This window comes from Centrocercus urophasianus, unplaced genomic scaffold (assembly GCF_019232065.1).
Source record: "Centrocercus urophasianus isolate 14NV4802_14NV808 unplaced genomic scaffold, USGS_Curo_1.0 seq_12, whole genome shotgun sequence".
Classification (NCBI taxonomy): Eukaryota; Metazoa; Chordata; class Aves; order Galliformes; family Phasianidae; genus Centrocercus; species Centrocercus urophasianus.
In genome coordinates this window covers 41,281,972-41,297,189 of record NW_024884364.1, presented here as the reverse complement: position 1 = coordinate 41,297,189, position 15,218 = coordinate 41,281,972, and the positions used below count along the sequence as shown (strand labels likewise).

The 15,218-nt window shown below is 41.9% G+C and overlaps 1 protein-coding gene across 3 annotated transcripts in view; it reads left to right on the top strand.

The window, feature by feature from the left end:
- Positions 1–12,024: 12,024 nt before the first annotated feature.
- POLA1 (DNA polymerase alpha 1, catalytic subunit) overlaps positions 12,025–15,218 on the top strand; it is a 191,650-nt gene continuing 188,456 nt past the window's right edge. For 2 of the 3 annotated variants that reach the window (XM_042810611.1, XM_042810613.1), the window contains exons 1-3: positions 12,147–12,233; positions 13,416–13,540; positions 14,641–14,737. In XM_042810611.1, the coding sequence (XP_042666545.1) occupies positions 12,221–12,233; positions 13,416–13,540; positions 14,641–14,737 (235 nt within the window). In that variant the 5' untranslated portion in view covers positions 12,147–12,220. Of the gene's footprint in view, positions 12,083–12,146; positions 12,234–13,415; positions 13,541–14,640; positions 14,738–15,218 lie in introns of those variants that run through there. The other variant, XM_042810612.1, reaches the window with a different exon arrangement.

The window sequence follows — 15,218 nt, the reverse complement described above, 5'->3', positions numbered from 1 at the left end:
CAGTGACTCCTTCACCTCCCCAGGCAGCCTGTGCCAGCACCTCACCACTCATTCAGAGAAGAGATTTTTCCTGATACCCAACTTGAACCCGCCCCTCGCACAACCTGAGGTCATTCCCTCTTAAACTATCAATGTTATGTGGGAGAGAAGGCCAACCCCCAACTTGATACAACCTCTTTTCAGGTAGGTGTAGAAAATGATAAGGTCTCCCCCGAGCCTCCTCTTCTCCGGACTGAACAATCACAGTTCCTTCAACCGCTCCCCATAAGACTTGTGCTCCAGATCCCTCACCAGTTTCACTGCCCTTCTCTGGACATGCTCCAAGGCCTCCATGTCTTTCCTGTGCTTTCCTGTACTGGGCCCAGAACTGAGCACAGCACTAAGGTGTGGCCCCACCAGAGCTGAACACAGAGAGATGATCACTTCCCTGCTCCTGCTGGCATCAGTATTTCTGATAAAAGCCAGGATGCCATTGGCTTTCTTGGCTACTTGAGCACACTGCTGGCTCACAATCAGCCAAGAATCAACCAACACTCCCAGGTCCATTTCCTCCACAGTCTTCCAAACACTCTGTCCCAAGCCTGTAGCACTGCATGGGGTTGTTTTGTCTTGAAGGGCAGGATTCAGCTCTTGGTCTTGTTGAACTTCATCCCACTGGCCTCAGCCCAGTGATCCAACCTGTCCAGATCCCTCTGTATGGCTTTTCCATCCCCAGGCAGATCAACAATCCTCCTAACTTAGTGTCATCTGCCAAGTGTTCACTCAGTCCCCTTGTCCAGGTCATCAAGATACTGAACAGAACAGAGTCCAATACCGACCCCTGGGGAAGAGCACTCATGACCAGCTGCCATCTGGATTTAACTCCATTCACCACTATTCTCTAGGCCCTGCCATACAGCCACTTATTTACCCATCAAAGAACACACCTGTGCAAGCTACAGGTGGCCAGCTTCTCTAGGAGAACACTGTGGGAGACACTGTCAAAGGTTTTGCTGAAGTCTAGGTAGACTACATTGACAGCCTCTTCCTCATCTGCCAGGTGAGTCATCCCATCATACAAGGAGATAAGATTTGGTTAAGCAGGACCTGCCTTTCAGGAACTCATGCTAGCTGGTCCTGATCCCACACATGCCATGTGATCTCACTCAAGATGATCCATTCTGTAACCTACCCTGGCACTGAGGTCAGGCTGACACACCTGTAGTTCCCTAAATCCTCCTTATGAACCTTCTCATAGAAACATGTGGTTGTGGTACTGAGGGATGTGGTTAATGAGTATAGTGGTGATGAGTTGACAGTTGGACTAGATGATCTTAGAGGTCTTTTCCAATCTCAATGGTTCTGTGATTCTATGATACATTTTCATTTTTCAGCCATAGCAGCTGCACAGCTCAATGGAGCGCCTGGTTTATGCCTTTTTAGAACATAAGAGCACTGGCAGAGTAACATGCAGCTTCCTTTCACTTTCTAGAAGTGAGAGGATTGATCATTTTTCCCCCCCATTTTCTTATAAAAAAAGCTTTGAAGGAGCATTACACTAAGGATATTTGGGCGAACAGTGCTAGGACTTGAATAGATGGATCTAGCAGGTTGTCCTTTTGTAAACCCAATGGTGTATGCTGGTTCCCAGGTAATCAGTGGGGTGAGCTACATGTCTGGAGTCAGAGCGCAGGCCTCGCTGCCCAAGTGTGTGTTCTGGGTGGAGAAAGAAGGGAACAGATGTTCTTGCAGCAGGCTGACTGCCAGCAAGTTGGAACATAAAATTCTCTTCATTTGTGCCTGAAAAGGTGAATTGCATCTCTGATTTCATGCTGGGAGTTTGCTATTGGAGGCCTGACTCTATTTTAATTTGTTTTTCATAATGTTTCTCATAGAATTATAGATTGTTTGAGTTGGAAGGGGCCATGTTTAAAGGCCATCTAGTTCAACTCCTCTTGCAATGAACAGGGACACCTACAGCTAGATCAGGGTGCTCAGAGCCCTATCCAGCCTGAACGTGAATGTCTTCAGGGACAGGACAACCATCCCCTCTCTTGGCAACCACTGCCTCATTGCCCTTATAGTATCCTTCCACAGAGATGATATTTTTTTCCATATACGTGTGGCATCAAAGAAAACTCTCTTGCAGTGGTGTTGTCACATACCTAAGTTGTGTCAGAATTTCAGTTTTATTGCTATTTATTTCCAATTTGGGGAAACTTTTCCAACTTTTTAATAATGCTTTCTTTTTTTCTGTTTGAAAAACGTGAGTAAGAAAATGTTTTGTACCTCATTAATAGGAGAGAACGAATGGCAGAGGCTCTGGAGAGAAGGCAAGGGAAGATTTTGGATTCCCTCATGTCTGTCCAATCAAAATTTGTCATGCCACCTTGACTGTCATGATCTTAGTGTAATGTTTATGTTCATAACAGCATATCCTAAACTGCCTCTTTTAGCTGCACAGGGAAAATGGGCTTTCAGGTAACTGGAGTCTCTGCTCATTACCATCTAAAATAAATAAATAAGGAATAGATTTGACTGGAAATGCTGAGCCTGTGGTCTTTTGTAAATCGCATCTCATTTCTTGTATGTATGTAAGCAAATATCTCACATCAGGCTGAATGTGGTCTCCTGAGGACTCTCCTGCCATTTCTTCAGAAATAACAGGGATACATACCACTACTTTTAATGACTGAGCTCTTGGCAACAGCTGCTTGGGTGTGAATAGACATCTAATGCATGAAAATCCTGTTTCCCAGGTGCATAAATTGATGTTCTATGCAAACAACGCAAGAAACCACGATCCAATCCCCAAGACCTGGACCAAGTAGACAGCAAACAGGGAAAATTCTTAACGGCTAGCAAGGTTCCCCTTGAGATGTAATGGAACTTTTTGGATATGAAAGTTCTTTTTACAAACAGGAACGATTAATTCTCCAAGTTTGAAATATATATATTTATATAAATAAATAAATATTTAGTTGTTACATTTAAGTCTCTGCCTGAGCTTCTCCTGCAGCTGAATACTACAAAGACAAGCATCCTGTGGTAGGTTCCTCTGTGTTTCCAGGCCATCACAGCTAAATACCCTCTGCCTTTTTTTTTTTCCAATCTAGCCATTAAAATTACTAATATATTTTAGTGAAGCACTCATCAGAGCCCCCAACTTTAACTAAATAAAGTTCATTTCCTTGTAGACATCAGCACCTGTAAAACCTCCATCCATGCTTTTGCCTATTATTCATGTTAAACTAGTTCTAGCACAGTAGCACTGATCATGTAACATGGCTGCAATCTGAACATGGCCACTTCTATTAGGGAGGGTCTTCTTTCTCTGTATTTGATGGATTAAGATAAGAGAGAACGATCATACCATCATCAAGCCGTTTACATCAAGGTCACGATCATGCTGTTTAATGCATACTAATTGCATTCTTGCCTCGTGGCAAAATCCCTAAAAGAGAAACCTCTATTTGGCAACTGGGAATTAATGTTTTAAAGAACCCTAAACTGCTTGAGAAGGAAAATGACATGCATTTCACAATTAGTTAACAAAGAATGCTTTATACTGCTTTTAATTCTTCAGCAGAGATGTAACCTGCTATCTTTAGCAGTGTAATGACAGACTTCAAAGCCATTTGCCAGCAGGTAATTTGGCTTAGATGCCCTCAGCTGTCCAGAGCTGTTACTACTACAGAGAAGTTTGAAAATACTAAGCAGATTCTCCAGGCTGGGGACTGCAGTATTAATGAAAGACAGCCATGATTCTAATGTCCTTTGTAAAAACATGGACAGGAATGTATTGCAGACCTTAAGAACATTATCAAACGTTTGAAGTGCCTCAGGGGATCTGAAGCACTAAGTAACACAGCAGAAGCTGTATTTAAAACAATCTACACATAAGACAGGCTGAAGTAGTCTTCTGATTTATAACCGAGTCATAAAAAAGGAAAAGAGATCCTCAGGTATTTTCTGTCCAGAAGACAACAGGAGACTACGTAAAACTGGTGAGAGACGTGCTTAAACAGTGTTTGACTTTGAAGCCAAACATCTAATCAAATAATCGCAGCATAAGTTCTTGAATATTTAATGGGTGAGCTGTTTTTTGCTTCAGTGTATATATTTTGGATCCTGAAGGCTTCAATGACTGTCAGCTACATGATAAGATGCAGGAATGCATTATGTTTAGAATAGTTACAATACTGTTTCTTTCTTTCTATCTACATATCTATACCACAGTAACTCTAGCTTGCTAGAATTAATAACCATCAACAACAATAAAACAGAAGAAGAAGATATCTTATTGCTATGATGATCAATTCAGAAAATGACAGATTTTTAGACTGAGATTAAAACCCCACAATGTGATATATTTTTTTTCACACCCGCATGGGCAGAGAATGAAAGGTATCCAACACCATGGCTTGCAACACTCTCTTTGCTGCTTCCATGTACTGTTGCTTTAATTCACTTTTAGGGTGTAGTTCATCATTCCAGTGGAATGCACAGAGCTTACAAACCATCGCTTTTTTGTTAGAATAAATCCAAAATGTTTCTGATTTATGAGAGAATCTCACAGAATTGTATATGGATTAAATCTATACTTCTTCATATACGGTGACAGTCTGTAAATTACTAAAAGAAAAAACACAGGGTTTGGTGTAATATCATCTTATATCTGTCTCTCTGTAGCAGAGGTGTGATTTTTAATAAGTACTATATTCTCAAAATACACATATAGAATCAAATTAGTCAGTCTTTCAGTAACAATAGTCATAAAATCATAGAATATACTGAATCACAAGGCATCCACAAGGATCATTAAGCCTAGCTGCTGGCTCCACACAAGACCACCCAAAATCCAAACCCTGTGACTGAAAGCCTTGTCCAAACACTTCTTGAACTCCAGCCTGCCCTGTGCATCCCGTTCCATGCCCACCGCCCTGTGGTGCAGACCCCTTCCCTGACCCCCAGCTGCCCCTCCCTTGACGCAGCTCCATGCCGTTCCCTCGGACCCTGTGGCTGTCACACAGAGCAGAGCTTGTGAGGAGCTGTAGACCAGGATAAGATTAAAATTTAAAAAAAAAAAGGAAAAAAAAAAAGGAAAAAAAAAAAAAACAAACCAAAAAAGCACATTTCAGTTCCAATATGATTTATAAACAAATGATCAGAAAATCACAAATTCCTAAAGGCACAGGCTTTTAAAGTGCCATTCATCCATGCCTGATAGTGCTATCTATCTTTAACAACTGAGGCTACCCACTTTCGAGGAGATTCTTTGCGTTCTCTTTTGTAAACAGCTTTTATAAGCACTTTTGAAGAAAACAGATAGAAATCGTGGTTAGTATTTGAGCAAGAGAATAGCTGTCTTAATTTTGTATTTCCATTGAGCTATTCACTGAGAGTGAGAAATGTTAGGTCTGTGTCTCCCATCATTAAATTGTTTTTTTCTGTCCTTGCTATTTTTAACAATCAAGCTTTTAATTGCTGGGTTGTCATGGGAGGACAGCTTTTCCAGCAGTGGGACTTTCCTGCTGGATGCACAGAGGTTGTGAAGAATTTCAATTAGCTAACCTCTCTTCATCATTCCCTTCCCAGCGCTGCAACAGCCTACTCAATCCATTCTTATCACTGTTTTTACTTTCTTATTAGAATGTCTTTTTCTTAACATCTACCCTGTGTTTTTGTTGATGCTGCCTAACTCTGTTGCTTGGTTTTCTATCAGACATAGATAACAGTTTCACTCTCTTTTGTCTTGACTATTTTTTCATTAAGGCTTTGAATCAATAGTTTCAGGATCTGGAGTGAAGATTCAGGTAGATTTTTATTTTTGACAAATCTAATATGCCTTTTCTACACTAAATAGTCTTAATTGTTCCAAAGATTTCTCAGAGGTTATATTTCAAAGACCATCTCATTATCTTTCATGTCGTTTTTTGGGTTCTCTAAAGCATTACTGCAGAATGGTGTAAGAACAGTATAGCTGCAACTTCACAACTACTGAGAAATATAAAGCTGAGTGTAGCTGCTTTCTCAGTATAAGGTTTGCCTACATGATTCATCTTCTGCCTGTCCTGCTATTGAGTGAATACTCATTACAGATAAAATATGATTTAAGAAAAACCTTTCTCCTATGTACATTTAAACTATGTTGTTATCCTTCCTTTCACTTTTTCCCTGCAAGCCATTGTTTTCTCTCTTTCTGGATCAATTTCAGCTTCGTCTCTTCTGCCTTTCTAGATGTGCACACCAATTCCCTCAAATCCACACAAAATCCTTTGCCAAAGCTGTCTTTCTTGCCTATATGTTTATTGCATTCTCTTCTACCCACCCTCAATCTATCTGTCACCTTCCTTCTCCCCAGCTCAATTTTAGACTTCTTGAATTGATCTTCAGTATTCCATCACTCTGACTTTTTAGCATTTTAAACCTCCAATACCATTCATGTCAATCCTTATCTGCCCATTCGTCAAACTTTCATGCAAATGTCTTCTCAAGCTGCTAAGTAAAACACCGAAAAATTGTACTCTAATCTACACAAGTTGGGGATCACAGTTTATAATTTTGGATACCAAGGCTTATCAACGGTAGTATTTGATAAATCTGGGCAGAGTGACATACCTTATTTAAAGCAAAACATTCACTTATGCACTGTAAAATGAGGATTTGCTATCTAGCTTAGCTTTAATTAATTATCAAGATTGTTTAACCCCGAGATCATAATTCAATTGTTTATAACTTAGTCAACTTAGAAGCTATTGATATGGCATGTTACTGGCTGGGCATCTTCTCTCCATTCAGCACTTGTGGAAAACTTCTACCAGCACAATGTAGCTGCTTCCTGTGACTGGGAGGAACTATTTTTTTTTTCTTGGAGACTTGGCACTTGCGACAATTTCATGCAATTCAGCCTTGGAAATAAGTCACTTCATATCTGCCAGAGTCCCGAGAGCACTAAATGAACTTGACGACACTGAAGCTTCACCAGGGACCTCCAGTCTGCACTCTCTGCCTATAGGCCCAAAAGCTTTATTTAAGCCTCAGCCCTTTTCTGAACACTGTTGGAGGAGTCCTCATCTCCATCATATGCTTTGCTTAACCACCAGTATGATCTGGACCTGAAACTACAGGCTGATTTTCTGGTGTGACCCCAGCCCTTCCTTGTTTCTAAAGACCTATTTTGTGTACTTAACCCTGATCTGCAGGTTGACAAAACGGCTTGCTGTTAGACCTGCCCCAAGGCCTTATGATCTGGACTCTTGCTTGGACCATGCTCACTTTGCTTGGGTACTGTGGGGCTGGGCCCTGGCTGCTGATGCCCTGTCCTGCCAGCCCCTTGGCTCTTGACTTGCCTTTCCTTAACAAGCAGCACCACTCCTACTACTCCCTGGCAACATGCTTAGTACTAGTATGTTTAATCACGAGTTTAGCTACTAAGCTACCTGGAAACTCCGTTCCCTACTGGGTGTGGGTGAAAGTAAGCAACCCCTGTCTAGTTCTACTGAATAACTGCCCATGTTTAATCCTGGGACTTGGAAACTCTGAAGACCTCTTATTTTAACAGCTTCTTCCATTTTGACTAAAATAAGACAGATCAACTCACCAAAACTGATTGGATTCAGTCCGCCTCTGGGCCTTCAGTCAAGGCCTGAAGTATGCTTTAGGAGAGGATGAACACAGATGTGCTGTTGCTAAGCTCAGTCATGTGCCCAATTGATCTGAACTTTGTCCTTTGGACTGACTTCCTGCCCTGCCCTGCCCTGGGATTTATCTCATCACTGTGGACTTGTCTGGTGGTCCCTGGCCTGTCTGACTCACATTACTGTCACCCATACCTGACAATACCTTGCACATCTAGCTTGCCTGTGATAATGAGGCAAGTTCAAAATCATGTTTTGTGATCTGGACTCCTGGCTGACCCTGACTACTACGGCTGAGCCCATTGGTGGCAAGGTCCTTCTCACACCAGCTGTGTCATTATCCCCGCCCTTATGGAATAGCTGATTCTTGCTGCACCCTGACAGTTAGCTCAGATGTTCTCAACTCCTAAATTCAGTGCAGTGATGACTGGTCCATGGCTGTATGAGACCTTGCCTGACCCTGAGCTTTAGTCTCCCCATCATGTTGGCTTTTGCCAAGCCAAGGCTCCTGAGCAAATCCTTCCACCTGAGACATAGCCTTCAGGATCCCTGCTACCCTTAGGTCCCCTACACGTCATCTCTTTCCCACATCCTTGTCCCTACTCCAGGTCAATGTTAATGAAGTAGCCTACAGACTTTCTTTCTGAGCCCAGCTCAGCTCTGTGAGATGTGGGGATGCACTCTGCTCAGGAGGGGAAGCAGCTGCTTGTGCCCTAAGGATATCAATAAGGCCTGACCAGTCTCTACCCCCCGCTCAGTGGCTCTACTCTTGCACGAGCTGTGTTGTAGTAGTACCAGCCTCCAGCTCAGCAACTGCCATGCCCCCGCTTCCCATCTTGCTTTTGGACCTTTCCTATTACTCCACACATCTGGTGAACAAGGGGCTGTGTCTGACCCTAGATACCATGACCAGGTCTGATCCTCACCTATGGAATGACTTTGACTTGACTCATTGACTTGACTCATCACCATGGGCATGCCTAGAGACAATCAGGCCGTGCCTGACCCAGACTCTATGGACCTGCCCCTGAGACACATTTATGTGTTGACCTCAGGGCTGCCTCACTACCAGGGACTTGCATGGACTGGACACTTGACTGCCTCTGAGTGTCTGCCCTGCTGATATCACTCAGAGTGTGTGGGACATGGACCTCTCTGTCCCTCCACTGAGAAGCAGCCAGCCCTTGCTGCCTTTTGATACTTTGAGCATGGATTCTACCGGCACTTATTCAGCAAGAGACCTGGGGGGACTGCAACAAGACTGGCAGTTACTTCACAGCATAGTGCGATGGTTTTGTCTTTCCTGCTGAAAAGTCTTAAAAAGGTTGAACACAGAATATTTACTATTGGAAGTATATTTAATCTTCAGCCAGGTGTTGAAACGTAAAAGCCTTTCTGCAGTAATGTTCTGCTTATACACTGATGGTTCACTTTTGTGAAATTGTAAGGAGTGCTGAAAGTAGTTAAAACAGAGACTTTTGTGCTATAGCAATAACTGTATGCTTTTGAATACCATTGGCATCAGACTTAATTCTTAGACATTATAATTACATGTGAGCTCATTCTCTGTGTGTTTGCTCTAACTTGTCTTCCCTATTTAATCTACATTACAATATTTTGTACTTGAAAAGGAATATTGTATGAGGGAAGCAGGTGATTCGATTCTGCTCTCTGTTGCTGTTAGGTAAATTTCACTGATTTTGGTAGAGTTACTAGGATTTGTTTAACTGCAATTAGAATTTAATGCATTTGTTAGTATTTTTTTTAGATCTCTGGATATTCTTTCTATACCAACTTTCTTCTTTCAGATGGCAAATTAATGGAAGCTGTTCAAGTTTCTATTTCATGTTTTCACTTCAGAGTCTTTGTGTCTAGCAGCATCTTTATCCTTTTTATCCTATTGTTAGCAAGAAATGTGAGTAAGAAATTAAAAGGAGATGTGCAGTGAACAAAATGCATTGACAGGCCTGGTAGTTAACAATCCTACTCTTTGAACATAAATGTTTGTATTACCATTTTCACTGATAAACAAGAGGAGAAGCATCTCTTTCTTCATAAGTAAGTTAAACACATGTGAACAGTTTTAAAATCAAAGAACTTTTGGTGGAAAATAATTTGAGATTTTTTTTTTATTTTTAATTCATTTAATCTGTGCTCCTTTAGTAGCTTAGTCCCCTGTGCAGACAGCACTGGCTGTAGCAGCTAAAGTAATTCATGTTAAAATGTCATATGAATAGCACAGTTGAGTAACCAGCTGCTGAAATGAAATGGTGAATGAAATGAAAATGAAAAGAACTAAATCATGTCAGATGTATAAACTCTAAGTTTAGTGATAACATGAATTAATTCAGACCAACATAAGGATTAGAAGTCTGAGAATGAAATAATCTGTGTTTGTGGAGTACGTACACTATATACACATCCACATCCTGCACAATAGCACACAATTCTCCACTAAGATACCCTGTCCTTAACAACGATATAGCAATGCTTAGGCATTTTAAGTTAGTACAGCTGAATTTGCTATCTCTGCTACAATTCATAATCTACTTGCATTCTGTATTTTATACAATCCCTCTTAATTTCAATAGATTTTTTTTCATCATCATAAAAATGACGAAGCATAAGCTTAATATGTAATATTGGAATCTGAGAATTTTAACTTTTTGCTCTGCTGTCCTTGAGACAGATCATGTATGCATGGATATAAAAAGGAAGAGCAGAATTATTCTCAGTACAGTAATTACTTTGTCAATTTAGTATAGGTTAGATACTATACTCCATTTGTGCGTTAATATATACTGCAGGATATATTAACTTGGAGCTCTTGCAGTGGTTTTCAGCATTTTCTATTCATGAATATTGGTTTTGATTCAGAACTGACATATTTAAATCACAGCTCTAAGAAAACAACATGAAAAATACATCTTTGTCACCTTTTGTTGAAATCTGGGAGCGCAGGTTTCCTGAGCTTCCTCTTCTGCTCTGTGCTTTTGGCTGCCTACCATCTTCATTACTGCACTTCTCTTGTGCTTTTTTTCTGAGGCTTATCACACTTTCCTTGAGAGAACCTTGAGTGGCTTGGAGCCGCACAGTGAAATTCCCACTCTTTTACTTCAAAGACAACTGAGCAAAGGTCGTACCAAGCTGTTCTTGAATGACTGTCCCAAGGGAGGCTAAACTTCAGCTCAAGGTAATCTGCTGTGACAAAGCTGTTTAGCAGAGGAAGTCCCAGATCCTGCTGGGCTATTTGTCTTTTCCAAAGCAAACTGTATTTCCCCCCCTCCCCCTTTTCCCCTCCCTGTGGCACTTAAATGCTTATTATGCTATGCTCCAGGAAACAGATACCTTCTTGTTATGGCCCAAGATGAATGCCAGGATTGAACAAGCATTCATGAAAAAGGGTTTTGTTTAGTCTGCCCTGTCCCACAGTGGAGCTGCATCAACAAGTACAGTTCTGTAAGTTAACTGTATCATTGTGTATCATCTCAGATCATGGCATCACCTGAACAACATTTCACTGTGTGTTTGACAGCTGACAAAGGGCTTTTTGTTTTATTTTAATCAAAAGAATTAAAATCCAATCAATTCAGAATTACAAAGAATGTGTAAGAAATCATTTAGATGTGTGTGAAATGCAGTATGATTGTATCTTTATTCCAACTGAACAATTTTGTGATAGCTATTTTATAAATTTTATATACATGAGACAGCATTTCATTATCTATAGGTCAGATAAGCATTCTTCTTGCAGCTGTCAGTGTTTTGTAGAATGGCTTAGGTTGTAAGGGACCTTAAAGATTGAGCTTCAGCCCTCCAAAGCTATAGGTTTCCAGGGCTGTAGGTTTGCTACAGCTTCACTGATCTAGAACAACTGTTGCTGAGAGGGGTAGTCTCCTCTCTATGCCCAGGGATGAACAGTTGGGATGGTTGGGGGCATGTCTAGCACTTCTGATGCTGCTGTTATGGTAGGTTTTACGGTTCCATTAAAGTACAGCAGAAACAGACAGTACTATAGCAAGAGGTGGGTAGGTAAGTTAGAGCTGGTGCCATTTGCCTCTCTTACAGGCCATACACCCTAACTCCGAAATCAATGCCCGTGTGTTTTCAAAGGCAGCAAATGCTCCTCGAGTAAATCCTGCAAATAAAGGTGGAAAGATCACCGGGTAGTGACCAGCCAACAACGACATCTGAAAAACATCCAAGTGGAAAGAAGTAACAAAGCCCATTAGTTTCCCAGGCTTTGTAAATAAGGCTACAGGCAGTCCTACGCCATTTCAGAGAAAAGGACTCAAAGTTTCAGTCACCTCAGCCGCTCCTGCAGCTCCGCCATTAACGCAGCCGGCGCTCACAGTCTCGCACCGGAAGCCGCTGAGCCCCACCCCGCCCTTCCGTTCCGCGCAGCCCCAGCCCCGGCAGCAGCGCAAGACCCGCCCTCACCATCAGGGGCGGCGGGGTGGGAGGTGCGTGCGTGAGTGCGGGAAGGGGGGACGAGAGGAGCCGCCGCCGCTCCTGATTGGCTGCCGCCCTGGCGGCGGCTCGCGGGACTCCCGTCTCGCGCCACTTTCGCCTTTGGCGCGCGCTGAGGGCGCGCGGACGCCATGGCTGAGAACGGTGAGGGCCGTGAGAGCGGCTGGGCTGGGCTGTGGAACGCGCGGCCGAGAGCTCTCACTTGCAACGCTGGGCGGGGCGAGCGGGTCTGCGGGGCTATCCGAGCACGGCGGGAGGAAGGGACTTCGGGGCGGGGGTTCTCAGAAGGAGGGAATCGCCTCGTGAGGGTCGCTGGTCGTGGGTGAGGGTGCGAAAGAAGCGGGAGGCAGCCGTCAGGTGTGGGCAGAGCGCGGTTCTGCCTCAGTGCAGCTGCGCTCCTAAGCGCTGTGGATTCACATAAGGAATATTGCTGCTTTGCAGCAGTATGGGCCCCTTCGCTGCCTGTCTGTTCCCTAGTTGTCATGGAGACGTGCAAAATATAGGGAACTGGAAGTGCCCGGGGAAATGTGGCGGGGGTCCTTTTCAGATGGAAGCTGATGAGATTTGAGGGGTGCTTTGGAAAGGAGGCAGTTTCTGTGTTATCTCTCCCCATTCTGCTGAACATCGGCTGGGATGCAACCGGCTTGCTCTGTGTGTGTGTGTGTGTGTGAGGCCGTGTGTTCCCTAATGCCAGAACTGCTTCTCAACAGCTGTCCGTGACGTTGTCCCTTTAGCCAAGCGCGGGACAGTCGGGGTCTTTATTTTGATTGAGACGTTGAGGCCATGGAGTGTGTTTGGAGAAGGGCAGTGAAGCTGTGAGGGGTCTGGAGCACAAGTCCTGTGGGTGCGTCTGAGGGAGCTGGAATTGTTCAGTCTGTAGAAGAGGAGTCTCAGAAGAGACCTTATTGCTCTCTACAGCAGCCTGAAGGAAGGTTGTGGTGAGGTGGGGGTTGGTCTCTTCTCCCAGGTAACAGTGATAACATGAGAGGGAATGGCTGCAAGTTGGATATTGGGAAGAATTTCATCTCAGAAAGAGTGGTAATGCAGTGGCACAGGCTGCCCAGGGAGGTGGTGCAGTCACCATCCCTGGAGGTGTTCAAGGAATGGATGTGGCACTGGGGGATGTGCTTAGTGGGTGTGATGTGGTGGGCTGACAGTTGGACTTGATAGTTTTAGAGGTTTTCTCCAGCCTTAATGATTCTATGATTTTGCTTAGTAACTACCTGAGGACCTACAGCCAGCTCGTGTTGCATCGCTGAATACTAAATACCAGAGATAACAGCAGCTCATTACTAAAATTTCTTCTCTTGTTTTAATTATTTTCAGCGATGCCTGAGTCTGGGAGTTTTGCAGCATCACGCTCTAGGCGTGAGAGGAAGTCAAGAAGAGGTCAGCAAGAAGCACTGGAACGTCTGAAAAAGGCCAAAGCTGGGGAAAAATTAAAATATGAGGTGAAAATTCCCTCTCTTTTGTCTTTAATAAAAAGTTAATGTGAGCTGAAATGCTTAACCACCCTTTGTGCATTTCCCAAAATTATGAGAAGCAAAATGCACCGTTCAGCTTTAGTGTACTATTTCTAATGATGTGTATATTTTGGAATGTAACTGTCTTTCATATTGCTTTTATTGTTTTCAAAACCAAACTTTAATAATTGCAAATCAAATATGCAGCATCTTTGCTTATCTCACAGAGAGCAAAGAAGGAACAACCTTTAAATATAAATTAGTTAATGTTATGATAGGAATAGGTTTTGTTTTATTTTTAAAAACTTCAAATGATCTTCTCTTCAAATTTCAAAGCTTTACATGACTAAAATCCATTAATATGGATTGTATAGAATGTAATGTATTCTGGGTGTCCCTGTTCGTTGCAGAGGAGTTGAACCAGATGACCTTTATAGTCCCTTCCAAATCAAATTAATTCTGTTAGTCCACGAATACTGATACTCTGTTTCCACAAAGAATACAAAATTTAAGTATTCAACTGATATGACTGAAATTTGGCAGTGTGACATCAAGACCATCCAATTAATTGTAGTGTTATCGGAAAGTGGCTTGCACATTGAGGTGGATAAGTCTGAAGAAGTCTGAAATGCATCGATCATTAAGATGCAAATTCACTCTTAGGCACAGAAGAGCATCTTCAGCATTATTCTTCATAGCAAATCACCTTCCTTTTTACTGAGCTCATCTTGGTGCCTGAGAGTAAAGCAGAGCATCACAGCTTGTATTTGTTAGGATTCATTTATTATTTTATTTCTTTGTGGTGTGAAATGAGGAATGAAGTATATTAGGTTCAAATGAAATCTCCACTGGTTTTTCAGGAAATTTGGTATAATGTGATAATTTAAAAAATTGATAACAGTTCTTCTGTCACTGCCAAGAAAAAGAAAAAAAAGAAAAAAAAGAAAAAAAGAAAAATTGAATGAATACCTTTGCTTACAAAATGAAAACATTGCATCTGTCCAGGAGGACTTGCAGTTCCCGAGAACTTTTGTGTTTTCATTGATGGTCTATATGAATAAGTAATCATCAATGTGCTTTAAATGTAGGTTGAGGAGTTCACTGGTGTTTATGATGAAATAGATGAAGAGCAATACTCCAAGATAGTCAGAGAACGTCAGGATGATGACTGGATTGTTGATGATGGTAAGTTAAGGTTCATGTGGAGAATTACTTCAATTATAGTATTATAACCAGCTGGATTTCATAGTGCCTCTGTTTTGAGGTAAGTTATAGATCAGTGCATTCTTAGAAACGTTTTAGTAGAATAAAAAAAAAGGATGAACTTTAATATGGAAATGAGTCTTGCATTGTTCTTGCAGTACTGTGTTAAGATAGTAGTGAATGTATTTTTCCACCAATAATTGCTTTTGAAATTTTATTTCCAATTGTCAGCCTTGTAACTTCAAAAAGAAGTACTGTCATTGGTAATTTCTAATTAAGTAATAATACATTTTGTCTAATAGAAGGTGCAGCTGACAGTGCTATAGATTTTAATGTTTGCATTTATATCACTTGCTCTGTATTAAAGGAAATAAAAGTTTATGTAACGCTTTGGATTATGAAGATATTTAGAAATATCACGAGAGAGAATTTGAACTGCAGATGTTTAACATTTTGGTTTTGT